At 35.4% G+C, this 25399-nt stretch overlaps 1 protein-coding gene across 1 annotated transcript in view; it reads right to left on the bottom strand.

The window, feature by feature from the left end:
• The window catches only part of TBC1D23 (TBC1 domain family, member 23), a 59151-nt gene that overhangs the window by 9261 nt on the left and 24491 nt on the right, over positions 1–25399 (bottom strand). Inside the window, exons 2-16 of the mRNA XM_009993387.1 lie at positions 20745–20861; positions 19045–19166; positions 16841–16952; positions 16519–16624; positions 14068–14272; positions 12062–12185; positions 9765–9889; positions 9611–9654; positions 8597–8700; positions 7692–7814; positions 6582–6674; positions 3884–4054; positions 3625–3667; positions 2963–3072; positions 2194–2336 (exon numbers count right to left, since the gene is read on the bottom strand). Of these exons, the coding sequence (XP_009991689.1) occupies positions 2194–2336; positions 2963–3072; positions 3625–3667; positions 3884–4054; positions 6582–6674; positions 7692–7814; positions 8597–8700; positions 9611–9654; positions 9765–9889; positions 12062–12185; positions 14068–14272; positions 16519–16624; positions 16841–16952; positions 19045–19166; positions 20745–20861 (1742 nt within the window). The remainder of the gene's footprint in view (positions 1–2193; positions 2337–2962; positions 3073–3624; positions 3668–3883; positions 4055–6581; positions 6675–7691; positions 7815–8596; positions 8701–9610; positions 9655–9764; positions 9890–12061; positions 12186–14067; positions 14273–16518; positions 16625–16840; positions 16953–19044; positions 19167–20744; positions 20862–25399) is intronic.

Here is a 25399-nt window from a genome sequence, read left to right as displayed (position 1 = left end):
AGGGAGGTGATTGAGTCACCATCCCTGGATGTGTTTAAGGGTTGTCTGGATGTGGTATTGGTGGAGATGGTTTAGGGGAGAACTTTGTAGAGTAGGGATGATGGTTGGACTCAGTGATTCCAAGGGTCTTTTCCAACCTGAATGGTTCTATGATTCTTTGATTCTGTGTACAAGGGCCAAAAGCTGTAGCATAGCATAGCTAAAGTATAACTGAAGTTCCAAAGTGATTATGCATGAGCTGTTTTTAAATTTATCTCACGTAATTTTACATACCCTTAATTCACAAATTTTATTTCTGAAATAATTGTAAAGCAATAAATCTGAGACAAATGTGAAGGGGCTCCACATTTGTATGTAATGTAGTAGTTTTGTGAAAAGATGAGGGAGACCTGCAAGGCATATTTAATTGTTAAGTCAGAATTTTGCTTTTCCCAGTAATGAGCACCTCTGTTTCTATCAGGATGTTCTATCGCTGTTGGATGAGAAGCATAAAAATTCCAGATTTCCAGATCTAAGCTCTGATGATGCTTTATGAACAGTTCATAACAAGTCCTTTTCACAGCTGTAGTCTCTCTTGTTAAAACCTCAAGGCACGGTTTGTTCAGTAATTCCTTCTGGTATCTTTCACTAGTACAAGTCACTAATAAAACTTACATAGGAAATGACAAGTAAAAAGAAAAAAAATCCATAAAAGCAAGAGTTGGGAAGGAAAAAAGAAGTAAGGAAGAGAGCAGAAACCACAAAGCAGAAACTAAGAAAGCACTACCAATACATAATTCCACCCCCCCAGTCCCTTGACTAGTGCTTGTAAAACCCAATAGCTTTAACATAATCAGAAAACCTAAACGAATATAAAAACACGTGACCAATTTTGTCAGTGTAACCAATGCTTACAAATACTGCGATGCCATGCTAAGTACAACAAAGGTGGTTTTAGTCAGACTGCTTAATTATCAAGCTTACCGCTCCAGGTTTGCTCTGTCTGGCCAGGGAATATTGAAAGGTATTCTATAGTGCATTGGGGCAGAGGACAGAACAAAAGAATTAAAAATAAAAAAAAAAAAAGGGGGAAATCTAGAGAAATTCTTGAAATGCTCTATATTGGCAATCTGTCTTCTTCAGCGAGGATGCTTATAAATAAAAGCAATGCTTCATGAGGGCTAGCCATGAGACAAAGATATGTAAAAATTCTACTAAAAGATCCATTTTCCATGCTGTATGTATCCATATAGAGCTTACATATCAGCCTTACTTGAATTCTTCACACAACAAAAGCTACTACCAAATGTTATTTATGAATGTGTTGCCTCTAATTGTGAAAGAATAGTAATAATTTTTAAAAAATTATATTCCAACACAAAAAGAAGCAACAATCTGTACCTTTTGATTAGGTACAAGACCACTAAAAACTACTTTTTTGTATGTATTTTAAATCCTGCTACCAAAGCTCTGTAAAGGTTATTGGATACCCATGTCTTCGTAACATACAACTCCAAAGGCTGCATTTTAAAAAACTCTGAAACACGCTATTCAGTTACAGCTTTGACAGATAAAAGCTGTTATTTGTTTAAGGTAAGTATTTGGAATGATGACTTCCAACTTTGAAAGTGTCTTTCAGCATGTTTGCATATTCTCATTCCCAGCTCTACTTGAAGGCATAAATATGAGCAGAAGTAGATTCTGGGTTTGAAAAGCAGCTTTATGTCAGAACTTGAAAAATCACAGTCTTCAAAAAAGTTAACCTCAACTTGATGAGGCAGTAAAAAACCAACACAAAACAGAAAAAACCAATCAAACAATAAGAAAAAGGATTTAGGATCCTCCTGTTATTCACCCACTCCACTAGAATCAGGATGGGGAGGAACTGAAATAAAAGTGAAATGATTCTTGACTTTTAGACTGAATACAGAATTGACACATTATAAGAAATCATAGTAACCATGCAGTGACAAATTCTAGATAAAAAATCAAGAGAAAAGGCTGCTCACACTGGCCTTGCCAAATTAAGGCAACACATCAGTCTTACTGTGCTGTGATAAAATTGTGAGGAGGGTATGCGTAGGAAATCTAAATGCTGAAACTGGAAAATAGTATTTTTGCCTAACTAGCAGAGTCTTCACATTTACAAAATAGCTACCTGAAATGGGAAGTCATTCCTCACTATTAATTCACAGTGAGATACAAATGACGTACCTGTCCACTGGAGTAGATGTATTTTCAATAAAACTAATAACCTTTTCTTTCACATTCACAGATTTAGTCTTCAGAGCAACCGTCATTTTATTCATCAGAGACTTTACTCCTTTCCCATCACTTGAACCATTAGGAGAATCACCCTGCAAAAGTAACTCCGCTCAGGATTAATCACATAAAAATAACGTTATTTCATCTCTAGTTGGTTAAAAAAGGAAACAGACTACAAAAACAGTAATGGACTTTTTGGTACTCAGTAGAACATAAATTACAGCATTAAGAATTCTTTTAAAGTTCTATCAAATGACACTAACAGTATGTGTCTGAGGTAAAGATGATCTACTATGAAAATCTGGAGAGGAAGGAATTCCATTAATGGTAAATTTTATCCAAATTAAAAGCCAGATCCTACATACAACCTATCAGCTGCAGAAGAGATAATTGTGAGCTTTCCCATGAAACTGTAAGCCAGTTTTATATTACTTTTTTCTCAGAGCAAAGAAGAGCCAGGAAAATAATTGCCCATTGCATATATACTGCTGAGAACGACTACTCCAAGTTCTTCTATTCACTGTCTTCCTCTCAAGAGGAAGATGTTTAGGTCACCTCCAACTAGACAGTGAATATTGTGAAATTAAACACACAGTTGAAAACAGTCAGGACTTGAAGCAATGCATTTTACAGAACAGAATGAGAAATACGAAGAAAAACTCTCAGTATACCTAGGGCTCCTACCACACTACACCACTTGAGCTTAAAATTCACTTACATCAACAGAGGAGTTTATGCTACATCTTGAGCCTGAAGTACTAGCAATCCAGTGTCCATACCCATTTTCCGGTCCTTCCACATTGATATCTGCTAAGTGCTGCTGGAGGGCTGTTAAAAGGCCATTAAAAAACGTTCAGAACTACACTGGAATTAGTCTGTTGATGAAAATACTGTATATCCAAGACTAATCAGTAACAGTTTTTGCTCAATTGATGCTGCACAAGCTGACTAGTAATGCCTCTGTGGTGACACAGATCTCTTCATTGTTGCAGAGCCTGATTGATTACAACAATATGATCTGCAGAATTATAAACTGCTAATTTAAGAAAACACAACAACAATTAATCGTAATTATGAAGCAGCATCTTCTTAAGAATCGGCAATCTACGGAGGCTAAACATGGAGAATTACAAGTTTTAAGCAAAGAGGAAATTTCCCCACTTCTTGTAATAATTTTTCACTATTGAGAAATGCAGGTAAGCACAACAGTTAACCAGAAACGTGCAAGTGCAGCATGTTGACTTACACAAAACATAAACCTGACCAATGAGACCTAAATGCTATTCATTTAGATGATTCCTCACCAAAGCCTAATAAAAGTATCAACAGCATTAAGATACCAAGTTTTGTCAAGCCAAAGCTCATTGTTACTAAGCTTACCCATAAATCCTCCTTTGGCAATGCTTACATACTCCTTATTTTTCTGCAACAGAAAAGACATTTTTGGTTGGGAAAAAAAAATAAAAATCCATGGAATGGGTTTTGCAGGCATGGTAATGAAACATAGTTTAACTTCACAAAACTTTAGTAATGTAAAAAACAGCTTACATTTTAAGAGGAAAATATTTTGCCATTTAGTATCAATATGTGCAGCGACAGGTTTTTTGAGCTATTAAAATCAACCACAATTTAAGTGTACCTGTAAGAAGTGTGCTAGCACCATGTTCATATACATATCTTCTTCTTCCCTGCCACTTCCCATGAAGCAGAGATGCTCCCCACCAGCTATAGAGCCAGACTCAATAGATTGTTTTTGTGCTTCTAATAGGGATTTTACAGACTGTGCAAATTCTGATGGGTTTTGAAGCATCTGTGGAGTGAAAAAACAAAAGTGCTTTTTGATGCCAACGTACTGTAACACAACTTTTGAAAAGTTACAAACTTGGAAAATGGTTATAACAGGTTGAGCACACAGAAGACAACATCAGCACTGTACAAGACAGACACCACAAAAAAAAAAAAAAAGAGCCTGACCCAGACTTCATGTTACATAAACAACACTGAGAATGGTCCTTTTCTTCCTAACTCCACCCTGTTCTTCCTAGGAAAGAAACGCAGCTAATATTTTTTAGTTTATTTTTGCAGACGAAATTATAGTGGAAAAAGTCTTTGCAACTTCCATGTTGCATTCTGTTGGCAATATGGCAGAAGGACCGATTTCCATACTTACATGTGCTTCACTGTAACACATGCAAACTTCGCAATTTTGAAATTCTTTAAAATACCTGGAATTTCTAGGTGGCAGTAAGATTCTCCTCCTGTTGACTTCCTGCTAAGCTTTTTCTCATTATCAATATTTAGAAAAAAATTTACAATCAGGAGTACAAGGAGACACTTGGGATTCTTACAACTCTGAAAAAGTTAAAGCTGTTGTTCTTCTGAAGGCCTGTTATGCACGTAAAAACAATGAGTAGCCATATGAAAGAGATGGAGAAACAAAGACTTTTTAAATACAGCTGAAATTTTAACTTGCTTTTGTGGGGAAGGCATTTATTTAAATTACTATGGAAATATTGACCTGGAACTGGATTAGGGGAAGAATTTTCATTATTTAGTCTTTACACTAGATTAAACGATGAAGCACAAAGCAACAAGTACATGACCTAGTCACAAGTACGTCAACCTAAAATTTAACTGGGGTTTTCTAGAGCAGATTGCTGCTGCTTTATTAAGTAGGTGCTAAATCTCACAACTTCCTCTAAGACTACCTATAAATGAGATGTATGCCGAAGGGCTTTCCCCACTGCCTCCCCTTAAGGTAAATTGTGTGTATTTTGCAGGTACCAGCATGTAAAACCCACCAAGTTCTATCAATGGCTTTTCATCTCAAATATTATTCCCTACAATGTTTTCCTGACATTAATCTGCTCAAAAAAGAGATGAAACAGGCAACATTCATTCAGCATGGGTCAAGAAGTATCCTAACCATACCAACTGACATAGACTGCAGAAGCTAATTCCAATATATAATTTCAAGATATATGAACTAATCATATACAATTTAAGAATTGTCTTCATGGACCTCTTTTTCATATATTACTAATTTTTTTAACTTTTTAATAATTTATAATACTTATTTCTACTTTATGGAATAGGATTTTCAATTAAGGCTAACAGAAGGACACTCACCAAGGGGAAAGTTTCTTCCTAAATACTTTTTTGATCTAGGTTAAAACCCAGAATACTATATATAGAATCATTGAGTCCAACCTAAATCTAACATTGCCAATTCTCCACCACAAAGCCATGTCCCTAAGTCTTTTAAATGCAAGTTTTTTTAAGTCTTTCAAAGTCTTTTAAATACCTCCAGGGTATTTTAAATTTTATATATATATATATTAAATACCTCCACCAGTTCCCTGGGCAGCCTCTTCCAGAGCATGATAACCCCTTCTGTGAAGAAATTTGTCCTAATATCCAATCTAAACCTCCCCTGGCATAACTTGCATCCATTTCCTCTTCTCCTATCACTTGTTAATTGGGAAAAGAGACCAACAACCACCTTGCTACAACCTCCTTTCAGGTAGCTGTAGGAAGCATAATGTCTCCCCTCAGCTTCCTTTTTTCTCATCTATAATTACAGTTGTGCAAATCATACTAAATACTACATCATTTAATTAGAGAGGTAAAGATAACAGATGAGGACTGAAAGCCCTTTTATGCAGTATATACATAGAAATACTTCCATGCAGCATCCACAGACTGTTTGAAGTGAAATAGTAGAGGGTTAATCCAGAAGTGAAGAATATACTGTAAGCCATCTGAAGCATAAGTAATTTGTGGAAAAAAGGATAGAAAATACATGATTGGATGTTCAATAATCAAATGGAAACTACAGCAAAATCTTTAATGAAGTAATTATCCCATAGTACATCTCAGTCCTCAAACTGAAGTACTTCCTCTCTTATATTGTACTGCAAAAATTTTAAAGGAGAAGCCAAATCCTTTTCAAGAGATGCTCCTTACAAGCAGGCTGTAGTAATCCTGGCTGGGGAAAAAAAAAAAGCTACTTATTAAAATGAATGACACCTTTCATTAGAAATTATGAACCTAAAAAGAGATTTCTCCTTCAAGCAATGTCTAGTCTTCAGCTTGTATCAGGTTCCAGTTCTAAGAAAAGAACAAGAAGCCTGGAATCCCAAATTCTAATGTTATTAAGGACTAAGCTTCTCGGTAAAATGATTGTTCCACCAATCTCCTTTAGAGAAACTAACTTGTGAAACCTCATCACATAGCTAGACACTGCAGTCCACAAATCAGAGTCTAATCTAAGGATAAACTCTTTCTCTATAGCTTGGGATTCAAAAAATCAATAAAGAAACAAAAAGCATACGAACCAAATCGGAGTCTAAATGGAATGCTGTTGATAAATGTCCAGCATTGTATTGCTCTGCAGGACGACAATCCACTACAAAGAACCTTACTCCGTCCTGAAACAGAAAAGCCTGTTAAAAATTTTATTATCATGTAATAGTTGACAGCAAAGTACATAATTCAATTATATTTCAATACTAATTCCATTACTGCAGGAACCGCTCAAGAGGGCAAATAGCTATCAAAAAACCACCTTATTTCATCTGAATAATCTCAACTTCTACAGTTACCAGACCACCAACAGTATTCTAAAAGTGATTTTGAATTAATACATCAGCTTGCACATTAAAAAAGGTCATCCAAATGTATACACAGTGTAATTATTTCTCCTCTACTGAGAAGAAATACAGTGGGTATGAGGGCACACAAAAAGACATTGGAAGGGATAACTCTGAGATCCCAATCCAACTGTCCACTACTACTCAGCACAGTACATAAGGATAGCTTTATATCCCACTGACTAAAACAGGATGTAAGTAGATACTTAACATTAAGTGGACTGAGGGAAAAAAAAAGTATGCATGATTAAACTGGGGCCTGGAAACTGCTACAAAAAGCCAGTGGTCTATAAGAAACTTGTAATCTAGCTACACTACTATCCATATATTGGTCTGAAATACTCTAAGTGAAGTCGCAGCATCTAAGTATATCTGCAATTAACTACTACAGAAATAACCTGAATCAATGTTTGTTTGTATAAAACTCTAATTGACAAAAAAGACAAATATTTCATAATGGCATTCTTCTCAATAGTACTAAGTAGTGGATCTCACATTTGCCTCTACAATGCCTTGGTTTGGAAAGTAATTCAAATTACTGAGATATTACATTAAGCTCAGATTCAAATCAGCTGCATTAAGCTCCCCTGTGCTATAGCTCTAGTTGCTACAGCACAAATGAATTGCAGTCAGCAGATCCTTTACAAGGGAGACAAGAATACTTTTTCCTGAAATAGCAAATATTCATCTCTGTTGTTAGCACTTAAAAATATTTACAATACACAAAGTAATAAGTGATTCTTTTCCTTTTCTATAAAACTGGGGGAGAGGGGAAGAATAAACCAGTGTACTTACTCCCTGTTGCTGATTTGCTTGAAGAATCTCAGACACAGAAACCGCCAGACAGAGAGCCTGGCTCAAGTCTGTATCATCATCTTTGAGGCTCAGCAAGCTGCTGCCAAAAAGACTGTGGTTGTCCTAATAAGGCAAGATGGAAAAAAAAAAAGTTAACTGAAGCCATTGTCTTTAGATGTGAAGGCTTAAAATAATACTATATCCACCAGGTCACAAATATTAAGGCCAATACATGCATAGTCTTGTCCACATAATCAACAAATTTTTGATCAACTGAAATTCTTTCTGAAAATCATGGCAAGGCCTCAACTTCCATTACAAACACACTTGTCCACCACTCTGACCATGCCAACATGATGAAATACCTCTGTTTTTTGTTTTTTTGGTTGTTTTATGGGGTTTTTTTCCCCAAAAAAATCTCATCTATTTGGCTACACACATCAGAGAAAGCATATACAAGCCAAAGACAATGATTAAAAATTACTTTTATTTCATTAATTCAATGAACTCAGGTATCTTCAGTAAGGAAGAACTCCAAGAACAGCGCAGGCAATGACAGCTTTATCTCCAGTAAGTGACTTTTCCCTGTTTGCTGTTGCAAGCACAGCTAGGACTGTCGTGCAGTCTACTACGACGTAATTGGTTAAGTATGACATTTTTGCATCATCAGCTGCTTACAAAACCTGGTTTGTAAAACAGGGTAATCTGCATACTGCAGGGAAGCTTCTCTATAGCATGTTTCACTTAACCTTCTCATCTTTCAAAGATTCTAGCAGTAAATAACACCAGGGTAACAACATAAAAAAACTGTTTAAAATACCATCACAATGAAATATTCAAAGTTACTGTCAGCAGGAGCTTAAGCAGTCACCAAAACTAGGAGAATTTCAAAGTTACTTTATTACCTTCCTGAAAGAAGCTGGAGTTTTGCTACAGTAATATTGTGCCAAAGAGAAGAGATCTTCTATATCCTCTAAATCGAGATTGGCTGGTGAAGTTTCTAAGAATTCTGAGATACACAAACAACATAAGCACACCATTATTTCAGGTATAGAAAAGCAGCACCATATATCTTTCATAAGATAAAGCTGCTTATTTTTAATAAAGAAGAGCACACTTGAGTTTCCTGATTAAAAATGAATGTTGACTCAGTCTCTAGGTGTAAAGAGAAGATGCAGGAAATACTCCTTTATCCATAGGAAACCTATGCTATTTGTTAGAAGTTCAAACCTACACAAATCAATTTTTACCACATTGTTATCTCCGTATGGTTTTAGCTTTCAGTTGTAATAGTAAGTCAGCTGCCTTTTTTACAGAGGGTTGACCCAAGAGAGTCAGTAGTGCTATTCTGTGCCCAGGATGGTAGAAGGGTATAGTTTTGCAGTATATGGCAAAGATGCAAAATTCCAAGCCCCTCAGTTTTAACTAGTAGATTATTAAATATGTTGTATTTACATACATAAAAAAACCCCCACAAAGGCAGGTGAAATAGGCTTACAAGAAATTTACTGTAACTTCTATAAAAAACAGAAGAAGGCAAGACAGGAACAATGAATGAGGCTCAAATCAAGTGCTTATTTCCTGCAATAATCAGGAAAAATACAAGTGCAGTAGATTTCAAAAAGGATTTGAAAGGTCCTGCTTTGGGCTTAGGAACATGGTGATTGTTTCAAGTACTCCAAACTGAAGTATAAAACAAGGGGTGGGAAAGCTAAAAGGAAACATAAGAATATTAAGTACAGGGCAAATGTGATGCAGCAAAAGAATAGTGACAAAGGAACTAGTGGGTGAGGGGATTCATTAATGAGCAAAATCATAGTGAAATAATTCACTAATTCAGTTATTTAAAATAATAATCAATGACTATTACACATATATGGCAAATCTTTCACTAGCAGCTATATAAGAGAAGTACTTACTTATAATTTCTTCTTTATCTGATTCTTGTGCTAAGATAACGTCTCTGAAAACAATAGTGACAAGCATACATTAAGTCAGTAAAACCAAAATGAAACAGGAGTATTAAAAATTGTGTCAGCAAGAAATGTCCCAAAGAATTCACTATACACTTACTTTGCATTGACAAGGATGATTAACATTAAGAAATAAATAAAGAACGGATCTGCTTGTTGTAGATATCCATCCCATATTGCCTGAGTGACTTCAGTTGAACAGTAATATGAGAAGAGGCTTCCAAGCTAAACATTTGGAAAACAGTGTGAGAAAAAGCAATAACCAGGAACAATCTTATTGGAATAACATTTTTTTAACATAGATATCAGATATCTAACAGAAAATAAAGGCAACTAAATTATGTTAAAACATACATTTGCACCATACATTGAAGGTTCTACCCTCCAAAGCAATTTTTACAGAAACAACAAAGTAATGCTATAGATTATCTGTCAATAAATACACCTAGTGTGAAGGCAAGCTCAGATGTACATGGTCAGCCTTACAAATTCAACCAGAGATAACATAACATAATCAGGCTGGAATACTGTGGGGCTCATAGACTCTCCTAAACAAGAATTATCCCAACAAGACAACAATAAGAGAATAAATTTAGTCAACTAGATTAGCAAATAGGACTTTGAAAGGATTGTATAAACAACATTTTTATTTTTCACAGTAGAACCAAGCTAATTGAACAAGGTTGCACACTAGTTGGGGCAACATCACTTACTTAACTTTACATTATGATGCTTTCTGGCTGAGTAATTACACATTTGCAAGCAACACAAAATTTTCATTCCAATTTAACAAACTGTTTGCCTGTTCCCATGTTTCAATTTAAACATGCATCCTTTCTGGTATACCAAGATTGGAGTGGATAAAAGAAAAAGCAGGAATTTCTTTTCACACATGCCAGATAGGATTTGCAGTCACACCTAAATCAAAAGCATACCAGCTGGCTTCACTGGGGTCTTACTGAACTTGCTGATAAGTACAAATTCTGTATCAACCAAGCCACAGCTTCTAACAAGCTCAGTATCTGTTTTTAAATGCTATAATGGAATATTTCAACACTTCTTAGTATACTTTTAGAACAAAAGGTAAGAAGATCTACCCATTTCTGAGTCAAACACAACTGAAGAGAAAACGTTCCTGAACAAAGAGGCAATGACAGGTCTTTGAAAGTTGTTTATGTATTTCTACAAATTAGAAATCCCTCTATATAGACTGAGTTTTTTGACAGATGAAACAAGGAATTTTAATATAATCTCATAACATAAACTGAGGGTTAAGATTGTTTCTAAGCCTGTACACCAGAAAGCATGACACTGAGAACTGGCAGCTACACTAGATCATTTCCCTACCTCCTTTCAGAGGAAGATTTTTCCCTAATGAATCACTAAACCTTTAACAAACAACTTCAAAGAAGTTTGTATTTACTAAGAAAAACTACATGTAAGAGAAAAACGGAGATTCAGTAGTGAAAAAGCACCTGATTCCTCTCTTGAAGGCTGATCACTGGCAAAAGACAGATTTTGAAAATATGGAAACTCTTCCTGGACACATTTTAATATTAAAATTAGTGGTAGCCTAAAAAAAATAATTTTTAAAAAAACCAACCAAATATAGACTTTGCAGTTTCATAAATAACTCTAGTCTTATTTCTTTAATTGAATGTAACAGAGTTACAAAAAATATTACAAAGCCAATGGGAATAAAAGAAGAACTTAGAAGAGTTCATGGGTCATAAAATCTTCCTTATCAATTTACAGGCTTTTCCTCTGCAAGCACTGATTTTTTGCATTGCATGCACTACTTAACATTGAAACGTGAGAATTTTGCTGCTATATTTTATAGTTCTACTACACAAACTTTATTAAAAAAATATTGAGGTAAGCATCTTTATAAATGCTCCTGGCTTGAGGCAGTTTTGAAGTTGAGGAGAGGAGGAAGTTCTTGAAGAGCTGTCTGGAAAATATATGTACCTATATTCCAAAAGGCATGACACCATTTGAGGTAACCAAATATATCTATTAGAATGGAGGTTGTTAAAACATTAGGCTGATGTTTATCCATATCTACAAACATACAGCTGCCCACTATAAAAACTAGCATCACAGCTTTTTACTTCCTGAGTATGTCAGCTGCTTTCATTCCTACTTAGTCCAAGTAGTTCCTAACATCAGTGGCTCAATTAACATCCACTACAACAAAAATGGGATGTTAACAAAATATCATACTTTATGTTAAACAACCAAAAAAACCCAAACCCACACTGTTTTAAAAACAAGCAATTGATTTCAATATATGCAGTTCTAATCTCTTGTACTACTCCTCCATAGACTGTCAAGCTGTACTTAAATTTTTAACATAAATTTATTTTTCATTATGTTTCCCTACTTTCACATTATTACCCAGTTGAGTGCATATGAGTCAGGAGTCATCTTCTTAGTATCAAGAAAGGAGCAGAGTTCAGGCTCATGGTACTGAAGAAGCAGTCTAAATAGATGAAATGGTCTTCCTTTCATAAAACAATCCCTAAAAAGGAGCAGTGAAAATATAATAAACTCCTCTATGTTTTTCCAGACTTGCAGTAGCAATTGCAATTATGTAATTTCCTTCATTTTTATTTTAATTCACCAAGTCTGATCATAAACAAACCTTGCCTCAAGAGTTAAAAAACAAACAAACAACTACCCAACAAAAAACCTATAAAAACTGAAAACCCCACTCTATTAATAAGACAGGAGAAAGAAAAAAATACTGCCAACACTAGATGAAGTATATAAACACAGAAGTATTTAAATCTGATTTAAATATGGAATCCAGGCTAGTATGGTATCAATATTGTTAACTAAAAATTGAATTAAAAAACAGATAAATAATTCTGTTGACCAAAATAAATTTAAAATATGCTTATTTAATACATGAATAACAATTAAATGTCAATTCATCAAGCACGAAATACAAAAGTATTAAAAATGGATAAATAGTTGCTTAAAAACATTGGGAACAAATCTCAAAGTGTTAAAAAACTTAAATAAAGTGATGTGACACTTGACACACAGCTCTCCAAACACAAATATTAGCCTAACTTTCTTAAAGAAGTGTATGTCCATGGTGGAGAACAGGAAACATCCACCACATACTATATGCAGGGATTCTGTTTTGACATTATCACAAGGACTCTGACTTCCCATTAAGATAACAGCCAAAAGTGTGAAAAGAAGAAAAATATCCTATTCATTATTTTAGCATAAGAATCTAAATTTGCAAATTACTTCCTGTTAGAATGGTTATTATGGCAAATTGTTCCAGTCAGTCATTCTTTTCCTCTTCTTAACATAGCAAAAAGTTAAGAATTAACTTCTATCAAATAGTAATGATGGGCCAGCAGCCAAACATCAAACTGAGACCAAATTGACCTAGGTGGAGATTTGCAAGCCTACAATAAATTAATTTTCTATTACCTTAATTATACCATTAAAAAAAAAAATAGAAATGTCTAGGTCTCATTGAAAACACCACCTGTGTTCTGAAGGTTTTATGTGGCTGAGGTACATGAGTTACATGACCATAATGACACTATCCTCAAATAGTTCACAGAGCCAAACAGTGTATTAAATCAGAATCAGACACAAGTTGAGTCAAGTGACAGGACCAATAAATGTTTCCTGCCATGACACCAACTGTGCATTTTCATATTATGAGTATACATCCAGTGGCTGGGTCAGAACTTCCCCTCCAGGGAATCAGACTAAGATCTCTAATTATAAACTACCCACAGAGTATTTCACCATGTCTTAACCAGAAAACCAGAAAACCCTGCACCAGAGTGTCATGGTGCTACTCCAACATAAATAAAAATATTTTTTGTGAGAGCATCTATATAACAACATGAAAAATTCCAATTTAATTTTTTATTTTTTAAAAAAATCTAACTATTAAAAAAAACAACCAACTTCAGCCCCAACTCACTAGTACACAGGAAAAATATAAAATAATTCTTGTAAAGAGATTTTTAGACTTATTTAGTGATAATTAAGTACTTTGAAGTGACAGGGATAGAAGCATTTTAGATACCAAAAACACTAGGTAAGGAAAGAGAAAATGCTTTCACATAATATACATGAATTAGATAGTTCCTAATCACATATTTTTTATATTGCATGAAATGAGCTTTTCTTTAAAAGGCACATGGAGTCTGCACCAGTCACCTGCACTTTCTATCTTAACTCAATCATCTACCAGACTTCAAAGCAACAGGTACTGAAATGTGAATCAATCTATTATAATTTGAAGGAACCTGACAACTTTGCTACGAAGAGTGTTACTCTGGCTGAAACCAACATGCACATCCTTTCAGAAAATACTTCAAGGAAATGCCAATAAAAATAGTACACAGGCAAAAGAGTTTTACCTTGGAATGAATCTATTCATGATAGCATAAAAGCAGTTGTACAAATCACTGCGTGGCAAACGAAGGTGCACCAGAGGTTTGAGAAGATGTATCCAGCCAAGGCAAGAACTGTATTTAACATTGCGTGATTTACAATAAAAAGTAATAATTGACTCGATATCCAGAAGTAATACTGACTTCTCCTCCTCTGGCACTGACAACTGGTCTGAAATAGGCACAGCAACATAAACTGAATCAATGGCCTTTCAAATAACTTGAATGAGATTATTTCATAGCACAATTTCACCAATAGCTACTGCTTGGAAATAAAAATAAAAGCAACAAAACCAGATGAACAAAAAACTAGCAGCCTGGATTAAATGCTTACAAAGAGGCATCCAAAAGGCATAAAAAATACAAGTTATTTTATAACCCCAGTAGGATAAGGCATTTAAATAGAATTTAAATATCACAACAGTATTAAAGAAGTTTGGGTTTTCCAGGATCTATATGAAACAAAAAAATTATTTTAATGCACAGAATGCCCCATCTTTTATTCCTACTTGATGTGCTCAGCAGATAACTTAAGCTCAACTCTACAACAACTTCATTTGAATTTCAACACAGTTCAGCCCACAATGCATACCTCCAATTCCTCAAAAGCCTACTGACATGAACATTTAGAAAAGTCATTAGTTTGAAATAAGCTAGACTTACAGGCAAATTTTACTATTAATTAAACTATTTATTTAATCTCTACTTCAAAGTAATTTTCCTAAAAACAGTTTAAATTTGGGGGTTGTTAGGGTAACTATAAAAAGGCAAATTATTTGATTACTTATAACTACATCTGGCTTTTAAATTCTATTTGGCACTGTGGCTAATCAGAAGATACACTAACCATGAACAAAATCTTTTACAATAATGTAGTACAAATTCTTAAAATGTAAGGTACTGAAAAGTAAAGATGTCCCCTATTTAATAAATAATTTTGAATCAATAATTTATATTATCGCATTTGGATAAAAACTGGCACAAATATTTGGTACAAAACCAGTTCCGTAATTAATGTAGCAAGCTAAACATTTCTTAAATACTGTAATTATTGCATTTGAAATGTACACAAAGCTTAGGTTTTCCTTTGTTCCAAAGCACCTTTCTGCGTACTCTAAGACACTACATAAATGCAGTGGCATTAAATTTCCAGGGAACATTTTTTGCTCTCAATTACAAGTAGTCCATAAGTCTTATTACTGTTAATGAAATATTTTGTTACTTAAGTCTTTAATGCTTTCCCATCAAAGCCTGCCAACACTTGGCATTTCTTTTCTTCTACCTCTCAGGAAAATAAAGTAGTACATTAAACTCAAATGCTATCTGAAGATTTACTGTAAATTTAGAGAGTACTTGCTTTGCTGAAACATGGAAAAAGAGATTTAATCCAATCCAAAACCGAAATATCTATATAATAATTCATTGTGAACTAATTTCACATTTATTAAGCAGTTTAATAGTTACATATTACAAAATATTTCCAATAAAGACAAAGGGAGAACAGACATAGAAGTGCTTCATTTTCTATGCTATGAACATTATAAATGGGACGTTTCACTATCTTCCAGAAAAGACATTGTAATTAAATAACACAGAGAAATTTTTTCTCCCCTTTCCTTCACAGGACTGAGGGGTTTGGAAGCCCTACTAGATTTTAGAGCTAGACAACATAGAACAACATTTTTAAAGTAGTAAGTACATGCACATGCACACACGCAATAATCGCATTCTCTGCCTTAACTTTCAGTTGTGCAAGAATAAATTAAAGTGTGACAGGTAATAAAATAGAGGATTCTCTTATTGATGCTGCACAAAGAAGTATTCTAATTTTTGAATAAGTATTGAGTCCAGCACCTGATAATTGGTACTAAGGCTTTTGCATACTAGAATATCATTTCCCATGTCCTGGCAGCATCTTGCTTTCATAAACACAACCTTTCATTTTTGTTGAAAACACTATTAAAAAAATACTTAAAAAAAAAAAGTCCAAAGCGTTCAATATATGTCTTCCTTTAGAGGTTAGATGCATTTTGGTGCTACACCAGCTTTTCAGATTAAGTAGCAGTCACTAGGAAGTGAAAAACTTGAATGACACTATAAAAAGAACACCTGGTTTAAAAGATGGAGATTGGAAAAAAAAATAATTTCTTTTCAACTCCCAGGTTTCTTTCCCCATTCAAGTCCAAGCAGGTGAACTATCACTTAAAAGCTAGTACTTTAAAATTCCATGATGTCACCCTTCTCAGAGTCAGAATGCAGATAAGATACTATGTTTTTCTTACAAGTTCTTCCTGATTTTCTCTGCCTTTTCATCTTCTTCCAAGATGTAAACATTATTCAGGTTGTTTAATTCAAATAACAAAGCCGTAAGAGAGCTAGGAATTTTCACATAGATGATCTAAACGTAACAGAACTTACCAATCAGCTCTTGGCAATCCTTATGAATTATAGTCTGTTCTGGTAGGTCTAAAGAGCCATCCCAGGATGCTAGGCTGTCCCCCTTTCCGACAACATTAAGTGCAATCTGAAAACAAAAAATAGAAAGCCCTCTAAGCATTTTAGCATTCTTCCATCACTACCCAATTATTGAACTCAATGCAGAGGTATATCCTAATGAATCAACATACAATCATATTAAAATTCTAGTACTATACCTCTTCTGTATAGATGCCTGTTAATTAAATAATTGACCTCAAATGAAGCAACTATTTCCCGCTTCTTGATTTAAGCTTGTATTTACCTTCCAGACTTTGGCCCTCAGATAAGCAGGTAATTGCCTTCCTTGAATGATGTTTCTTACTGTTTCAAGATCACAGCCTCCTTCTTCTAGAGCGTCTGCAAGATCTTTTTCCCTATAATAATGATACATAATATGTTTATTAAAAATAAATTACATAATATTTTTCAACGTTTATCTATATGTAGACTGGAGACTACTATCACGCAGAACACACACATAAGTAAAGATGTATTATAAGACAGTTTGCAAGTTAGTGAAAATAAATATTTGCAAAATGTTATTTATTCTTTTATTTCATACTACCTGATATCTTTATCAATGAGCCAGATGAGGGAATTGAGTGCACCCTCAGTAAGTTTGCAGACAACACCAAGTTGGTCAGGACTGTTGATCTGCCTGAGGGTAGGAAGGCTCTACAGAGGGACCTGGACAGGCTGGATTGATGGGCTGAGGCCAATTGTATGAGGTTCAAACAGGCCAAGTGCCAGGTCCTGCACGTGGGTCCCAACAACCCCAGGCAACACCACAGCCTTGGGAAGGAGTGGCTGGAGAGCTGCCCAGAGGAAAAGGACCTGGGGGTGCTGGTGGACAGCCAGCTGAACATGAGCCAGCAGTGTTGCCCAGGTGGCCAAGAAGGCCAACAGCATCCTGGCCTGCATCAGGCCAGCAGAAGTAGAGCGGTGATTGTGCCCCTGTACTCAGAACTGGTGAGGTGGCACCTTGAGTGCTGAGTTCAGTGCTGGGCTTCTCACTATAAGGACACTGAGGAACTGGAGCATGTCTAGAGGAGAGCTACCAAGTTAGTGAAAGGTCTAGAGAACAAGTTATATGAGCAGCATCTGAGAGAACTGGGGTTGTGTAGTCTGAAGGCTGAGGGAAGACCTCATTGCCCCCTACAACTACTTAAAAGGAGGTTGTAGTGAGGTGGGTGTTGGCCTCTTCTCTCAAGTAACAGTAGGATCAGAGGAAATGGCCTGAAGTTGCAGGAGGGAAGACTGGATATTAGGAAGAATTTCTTTACTCAAAAAGTGGTCAGGCACTGGAACAGCTTGTGCAGGGAGGTGGTTGAGTCACCATCCCTGGAGTTATTCAAGAAACTAAATGTGGCACTTCAGGGCATGTTCCAGTGTCCAAGGTTGTGGGGGTTTTTTGCAGGTGTTTTTTGGTGGTGTGTTTTGTTGTTGTTTTTCTTTGTTGGGATTTTTATACGTGTGTTGATGGTTGGATTCTGTGATACCAGAGGTCCTTTCTAGCCATTATAATTCTGTTATTCTGTGATTCAACTTCTAATTCCAATCAATTTACATACGAGAAAAAGTTAAGTTCAGAACATGTTTTGTTTGCTTTCATAAAGTGGCAATATTGCACAATGTACCATAAAAATGCAAGCTTAGTTGTGTGTACAACTCAAGAGACACACTGCAAATTTTCACACACAAACAATGTATTCAGAGCAAACACTACACCTAGTGTTCTTTTAAATAAACTACTACATGACCTAGAAAATTTATGTGACACGTTTAGAATTATCAGCTTTTAACCCCATCTTTCCCTGAAATGGGAAAAGACCTGTTAGTGAAACTCCAGTTTACTTAACTATAAAGTTCTAGTACTCTTAAGTGTAGGCATGTGCAAAAGACTGAATTAATACGTAAAAAATGTTAATAATAGTGTAGAAAGTAGCAAAATACACACATTCGCAAGACTGTCAAAGAGTAACAATACTTTTAATTGCCACAGTAAGACAACAAGGTAAGAAGGTATGCATTCAGAAATTACTTTACAATCTCTCTGATAACTTCTGCAGACTGTTTCAGTGGTTCCATGCTGACAACAATGAGTCACATCTGAAGATTTCAGGAATTTTCATGTTATGTAGCACAGCAGTGGCAAAACACCAGGTTCACTGGAAAAATAGCAATGGCAGTGACACATAGGTCCCACAGGCAATACTTCTGCCTTACTGTATCCTCTGGACAGTTCTCCACTGACATATGCCTTAAGGTTTATAGCCAGAGCAAAACATAGAATGGCATTTATTCAGGACAGATACTGAAGTATGAAGATGCATTCCCTGTGAACAACACAGTTACTTATACATGTGTAATTACTGATATTCAAGTGTTATAGGTACAATTCTCAGTTAATCCACATGTTATGTACCACACGGTCAATTCCAAATACCCATGGAAAGAGAATGTCACCTGTTGAGCTCTGTCTGCTTCTTTAATTTGCATATACCTACAACTAAATCCTTGATATAAAGCTTCTTAAGTTTGGTCTTCTGCAAGCTTAACACACAAATTTCTGATTTTCTAAATCGCCCCTTTTTTGATAAACAGATTAAAATCTCAATTCTGTAAGAACATATGCATATACTTAAAAAAAAAAAAAAAGGCAGTGAGCTAGCCTTAGCTAGCTTACTAAGGTCTTGTTAGTTTTACAAGTTTGCAGGGTAAGCATTTTCCTTGCACTGTATCAGCCAGTTTCTTTGCCAGTACTTTTCAGTAGCACTTCAAATTGTATTTCAGATATAAACTGGGTCATAACTTATAGTCAGTTTTCTTCAAGTACTTCTACGAATTTGGATGAAATAAAGTACAGCTTACAAAGAGATTTACTTCCTTTATTTTCTTGTATTTTCGGTATTAAAAAAATTCCGAAGCCCACTTATTATAGAACTACAGCCTGCACAGGTGAATGTCCCTTTCCTAAGAAAAATGGTGGTGGAAAAAATACACAAGCACACTTGCACATCTGTCACCTACCCTGTTGTCTGATTGTATACATAACAATCAACACTGGAAAAATTAAATCACCAAAACAGTTCACCCTAAATAAAACTCAAGTATTTCCAGGACATTTGCACAAAGAGATCTAGCACTCAGCAGAATTGAATGAACCCTAGGAAGATCTAACTTCAGCAGAAGCCAACATCAAACACCAGCTGAAGAGAGCTAGATGCTCTCATATTGCAGGTTTTTGCACACTTAATGTATGACAATCAGATTACAGAGCAACAGCTAGGCCTTGAATCATAGCACACGAAATAAGATCAGTTGCTATAAATATTACCCAAGTATTAAGGCACCTGAAAATGAATGTAACAGCTGCATGCACATTGTATTTCATAGAATGGTTCAGGTGCAAAAATCTTAAATCACAATACTTAAATTTAGTTTCTATGTCCTCCAAACACAAGTATTGGGAGGAAAAAAGGTAATTTAATATGTATGTGAAAAAACACTTAAAAACACATCTACATAAATTACAAAAACACACCTGGCAAAGAGTGTTTCACCGGCCCATGAGTACTAGTTCTATTAGTTTCTTGTACCTAATATTCAGAGTTTAAAAAGCTGTGCATGGGGTTAACAGCAAAATCAATTTCAACATGTTATCTGCAATTGTGTGCTTCCTCTGTTGGATAATATACTACTATATGCAAATTCCTCTTCATCGGTACTGTCATCTGCACTTCCTACACTGTAAAGATGACCAGGAAATGCTAGCTATTTCACTTTAAAATGTAAGCATCTGATATGCCCACCTCCCACATGGAGAGATGTATTACCACATTGAGTGAAATTAAATAATAGCGGCAAGATGGTGTTATTCTATTTATGATTAGCTATTTTTTTCCTCCATCAACTCCCAACTGTTCATAGTCTAGAACTGGAGACTTCTCAAAGATTAAGAAAAAAAATTTTCTAATAAATATTCTATTCACACTAACTTGCCATGAAAGTGATTTTTAAACACGTCCACTGGCTGTGTTTTATCTTATTTCAATCTGAGCTATAAATGTTCCAGCAAACTACTAGCAATCTGGATCCTTGTCTTTCATGAGTGAAGATCAGCTAGCAAGTTTTCTGTTTATATGGAGAACAACTATTACACTTACTTCAGAAAGAACGTGGCACTTCTCTTCATAGGCAAACTCCTCCAGACCTTCTTTCTGCTCTACCATGACTCCTAATTCTAGATGCAATTCTAAATTTTGGTTAGATATGTACATGGCCTGAAAGGTTAATTCCCATAAGACATACTGTTCTAAATGTTATAATCCACAATACTGCTATTAGTGTATCTGGAGTAAATTTCCAAACTTACAGAAGGGTCTCTCAAATTCACAGCAGTCTAGTGACATATTATAGTAAGTAGGATACCTTTGCAGATACTCAACATTATGCATTTTTTTAAGCCAAAAGTGAACTGAAGGCAATAAAAAAAAATTATCAACTGTTGGGACTTTGGTTTCTTTTTTTTCCAAGTACTATTTATTTTATGTATATACTACTGTGATGTAATTGGTAATAATAACTTGTAAAAACTAATTAAGAGTAATAATAACTTGTAAATACTAATTAAGAGATTAAGAAATCGTGGGGATGCAAACAGGAGACAAAAGACAGTAGGAAGTGTTTTGATAAACTACAAAAACATAGGAAAAGACACATTAAGAAAACAATCAGTAGGATTACAATGTCTGGAATGTGCCTGCTAAAGTCATTATGTGTGCCCATTTGTTACTAGGAAAGACAGATCCTTTTGACCTGCTTCTTCCAAGTCAAAGCTAAAGCTTTAATGTGTGATGGGCACAGTTCTAATACGAATTCATAATTTTCACAGCCCAACAGGTGCCTTCCACATGTACCAAATTGATTATATAAGAAGCACTTAGCAGTCCAAAACAAGATCACTGAATCTACTATTACACAGCTGCCTGTTAAGACACTACTCAGTGGCCTAAAGAGGGTTTAAACACATACTCCCACTTACATTACACCACTTACCAAACTGACCCCCCTGCCTTCTAACCACTGATCGATGTTGGCATAACACTTGAAAAGCTTATTTGATTATTTTCTCCCACACTCCTCGAGTGACACACTCATCATAGCTGCTCATTATATGCTCTAGCAGCCCACCACCATTTTCAGCATAGGTACTACTTAAACATCTTCAGACGATTCTTGTTTGCCCTAAACCAGAAGCAAGGCTGCTACAAACTGAACTCCTGCCAAGTGTATAATCAGTTTTAGTTTCTTCAAAGTCATTGTCTCCTAGGACATCAAACACATACAGTCTGCAAGCTTTCAGGTATTTCTGGTAACCGTAGCACGCAAAGAGAAAGGCACACATATCACAATGTTGACATCACAATTATGAGATCCACTTGTACACATCCATGTTAGTACCAGATTGGACAAATTTATTCTAATATAATTTTTTTTTTTCTTATTGAGCTACTACTTTACTTGAAGAAGCTCACAATAGCACACAGGTTTATAACACACAGTAACAGCAAACAAACTTTACTTAAAAGAAAACTGGGCGAGTGAATAGCGCTGACAAACGTTTCTGAAATTAATGGCTAATATAAACTTATTTTTATAGTCATTCTAGCTTTTGACAGCAAAGAACATAACTTTCCACCACAGAAAACTATATCAAAGCTTCCATCCCCCTGCCCTCCCCTCTGAAATATGCTTATATATGATCTAGTTACTCTGGTTCCTACTTCTAATTTAGGATTCTCCTGACTACTGGAAAAAAGCCTCAACAAGTGCTACATTAAATCGAAAGTAATGAAGAGTTTGTTCTCTACAGTAAACAAACAAACAAAATTCAATTCCTCATACTTACTTAAAAATATCCATTGTACTCGGAAAACTATTGAATACTCTTTTTTTTTTCCCCCCCCAATGGAATTTCAGATAAAAATGTTAATTCCCTGGGATTTTTTCCTCAAGTCTGTTGACTTCATATTTAACTTCAAATAATGTTTTTGTCTGCATGCTTTCAGAAGAAATATTATGGCTCCAAGCACTAATAAGCCAGATTCAGAGCATGGAAAAAATACATATGTACTAGTTTTGTCACCCTGCTGCCAAAAATAGTTGGAGTGTATTTCAGGATCCGTAAGATGAATTATTCCAATGCAAAGTTAAACACACGGGAACAATTCCATCTGTGGTTAGTTACAATTAATTAGTTCAGGCCCTAACTTTCCAAGTATAGATCTTAAAATAAAAAAGCACTGCTTGATCAGGTTCCCTGAGGATTGAGTATTAAGCAAACATTTATAAAAAGGTTTTAGAAATTAGTAACTGCTTATATCTACTTGAGAACCTGAACAAGAAAAAATAAGCTCAAATCATTTAGTTTGTTGATAAATAAGGGGACAAAAACATTAACTTCCAATTACAAACATTTTAACTAAGAAAAGCCCAGTTCGTGTCTATACATTCTATTGACTAGAAGTATTACACTGACTAAAATTACAGTTAGAACAATCAAATCAGTAGACAAAAAAAACAACAAAAAACTCCCAAGAAATTAAGCACAACTTGAAAGCAGCCTGCTCCTTTATGTTTCACAGTATTCTCAGTTTTGGACACAGCTATGTCTCTCAGCATCAAATACAATACAGATGACAATTTCTCAAATTAACTTCTGAGAATCTGCCAAATAGCTAAAAAGAAATATTTAATAAAGAAGGTCTGATGGAATTGTCTCACTTTTGGACCAAGACTGTTGATAAACTTCCTGTATTTACTGAAGAGAAGGCTGACAATCTCACCTTTCAATAACATTATACAATAAATGAGGTGGGGGGAGTTTTGTTGTTTTTTTTAATTGTATTGTGCAGGGGCAAATTTCCCTCTTTTTTGTTCAACAAAATACCATGTGGTGAGTTCAGATAATGAGAGTTTTGACTCACCTTTAGTTTGTGCCTCCTCAAATCACTCACCTGCACAGCATGTCAGATTAACATTGGAAAAACAAAACAGGCATTTTATGTCTAGACTACATACTCAAGGTGGTGAACACAAAATTTCATCTGCCTTTCAATCTCCCTAAGGAACTGAATAGAGGGCAAGGAACCAATGCTGCCAGTTTTGTTCCCAACACAGTTCAGGTGTACATGCACGTCACTTTATGTGTTGGCTGGGTTTCTTTAAAACATGAAATGTTACGGAACAATCCTATACACTTCAAAACTATGGTTAAGTAGTAATTTCCAGCAAAAAAAGCTCATTCAAAAGTTACATCTTCTACTTAGAAAAACTACAACTGTTTAACAGCATTCAGATATGCATACAACAGTTTAAATCAAAACAAGAAAAAAATAATCACTGAAACTTGCTTCAAAAAACCAACAAAACACAACAACAAACCAGAACACAACAAAATCAAAGAGCCGTGTATAATTTCTAAACATGCAGTAAGGAATACAACTTTATGTTACCCACAGCATACAGCTCTAGTAACAGGATGTATTCTGGCATATTAATGTAGCATTTAAGCATAAACCTCTTCAACTGTTACCATAAACACTTACGAAATCTCTTACAACAAAGGAAAACTTGCCTTTTCTAGTACTACCTGCTGGTCACATTTACTATAGTTACACTTTGAAGCTACCAGAGTGACAACAATATGCCCTGAAATATTTCTGGAAACTGCATTTGTGCCTTGTTCTTAACCAGGATTTTCAGAAGCGTATTGTGATCTAGGAGACTGCAATATACTTTCCACATTAGAAATGAAAGGTTTGAAGTATTTTTTCAGAGATGTTTCAACATGGCTCTTTTTCAATATTCAGGGTTGTATTTCAAAGTGACCACGTTGTCGATGAGTCTATCGTTCATTTTGTAATTATGTCTCAACAGTCAGACCTGTATTTAGACATAATGCTTATACAACAGTGTATTTATAGAAAATGCTCCATAAATATTGAAGTCATAACTCATAGGGGAAAAAAAAAATAATTAAAAAAATGGAAAAAACTACACTAATTCATTTTATGTTGCTAATAAATGATACTAGCTGTTTTATCCAAGAGCTGTATGTGTAGAACCAACTTACACAAAGAATAGATACCAGCTACACTTGCGTGTCTGTCAGTTCTGGCTTCTTTACAGTGAGGTAAGTAAGCACAAAGAAGGCTGAGGATAGTCAGCAAGAAACTTTGAAACTGCCACATATAATAAAGTCCAGAAGCAAAAACATTAGATTGGAAATGATAATAAAAGCAGGCCTGTGAGGTAACAGTTTGAAACGTGTATGTGGAAAGGCCAAAGAGCAACGCCGTGGCACAGAATCATGGAAAGAAATCACATGCAATGCAGAAGCACATGAAGAAAAACAAAGTGAAGATGCACAGGAGTGGAGATGTGAAGTGCTGTAAGAATACCTTCCGTGTTTAAACACAATGTTTATTTAAGCCTCAGCACTCTTAAGTGAATATGAATGCAACAAATACTAAAATCACATCACCACTACCATCAAAATGATCCTATACACGCTCCAGAAATTGCCTCTATTCTTGTCCTAGAGGTTCAATGTGAAATCCATTGTCAGTAACAGCTACACCAGAGGAGCGTGGCGAGCAAAAGCACTCAAAAAAGAAATCAGGACCTACTGTCACCCCCTGTGCTTGAGCAGGTACGCAGAGATGGGGAAAGCTGAGCGGAACGAAACACCTCTGCCCCAGGCAGACGCGCACACCGAGCAGTTCCCCCCGCACACTAACGCTGCCGTTTCCAGGCC

Source organism: Chaetura pelagica, unplaced genomic scaffold, assembly GCF_000747805.2.
Source record: "Chaetura pelagica isolate M959 unplaced genomic scaffold, ChaPel_1.0 scaffold101, whole genome shotgun sequence".
Lineage (NCBI taxonomy): Eukaryota > Metazoa > Chordata > Aves > Apodiformes > Apodidae > Chaetura > Chaetura pelagica.
Note: the sequence above shows the minus strand (reverse complement) of the source record. Positions and strands in the feature narration are given on the sequence as shown.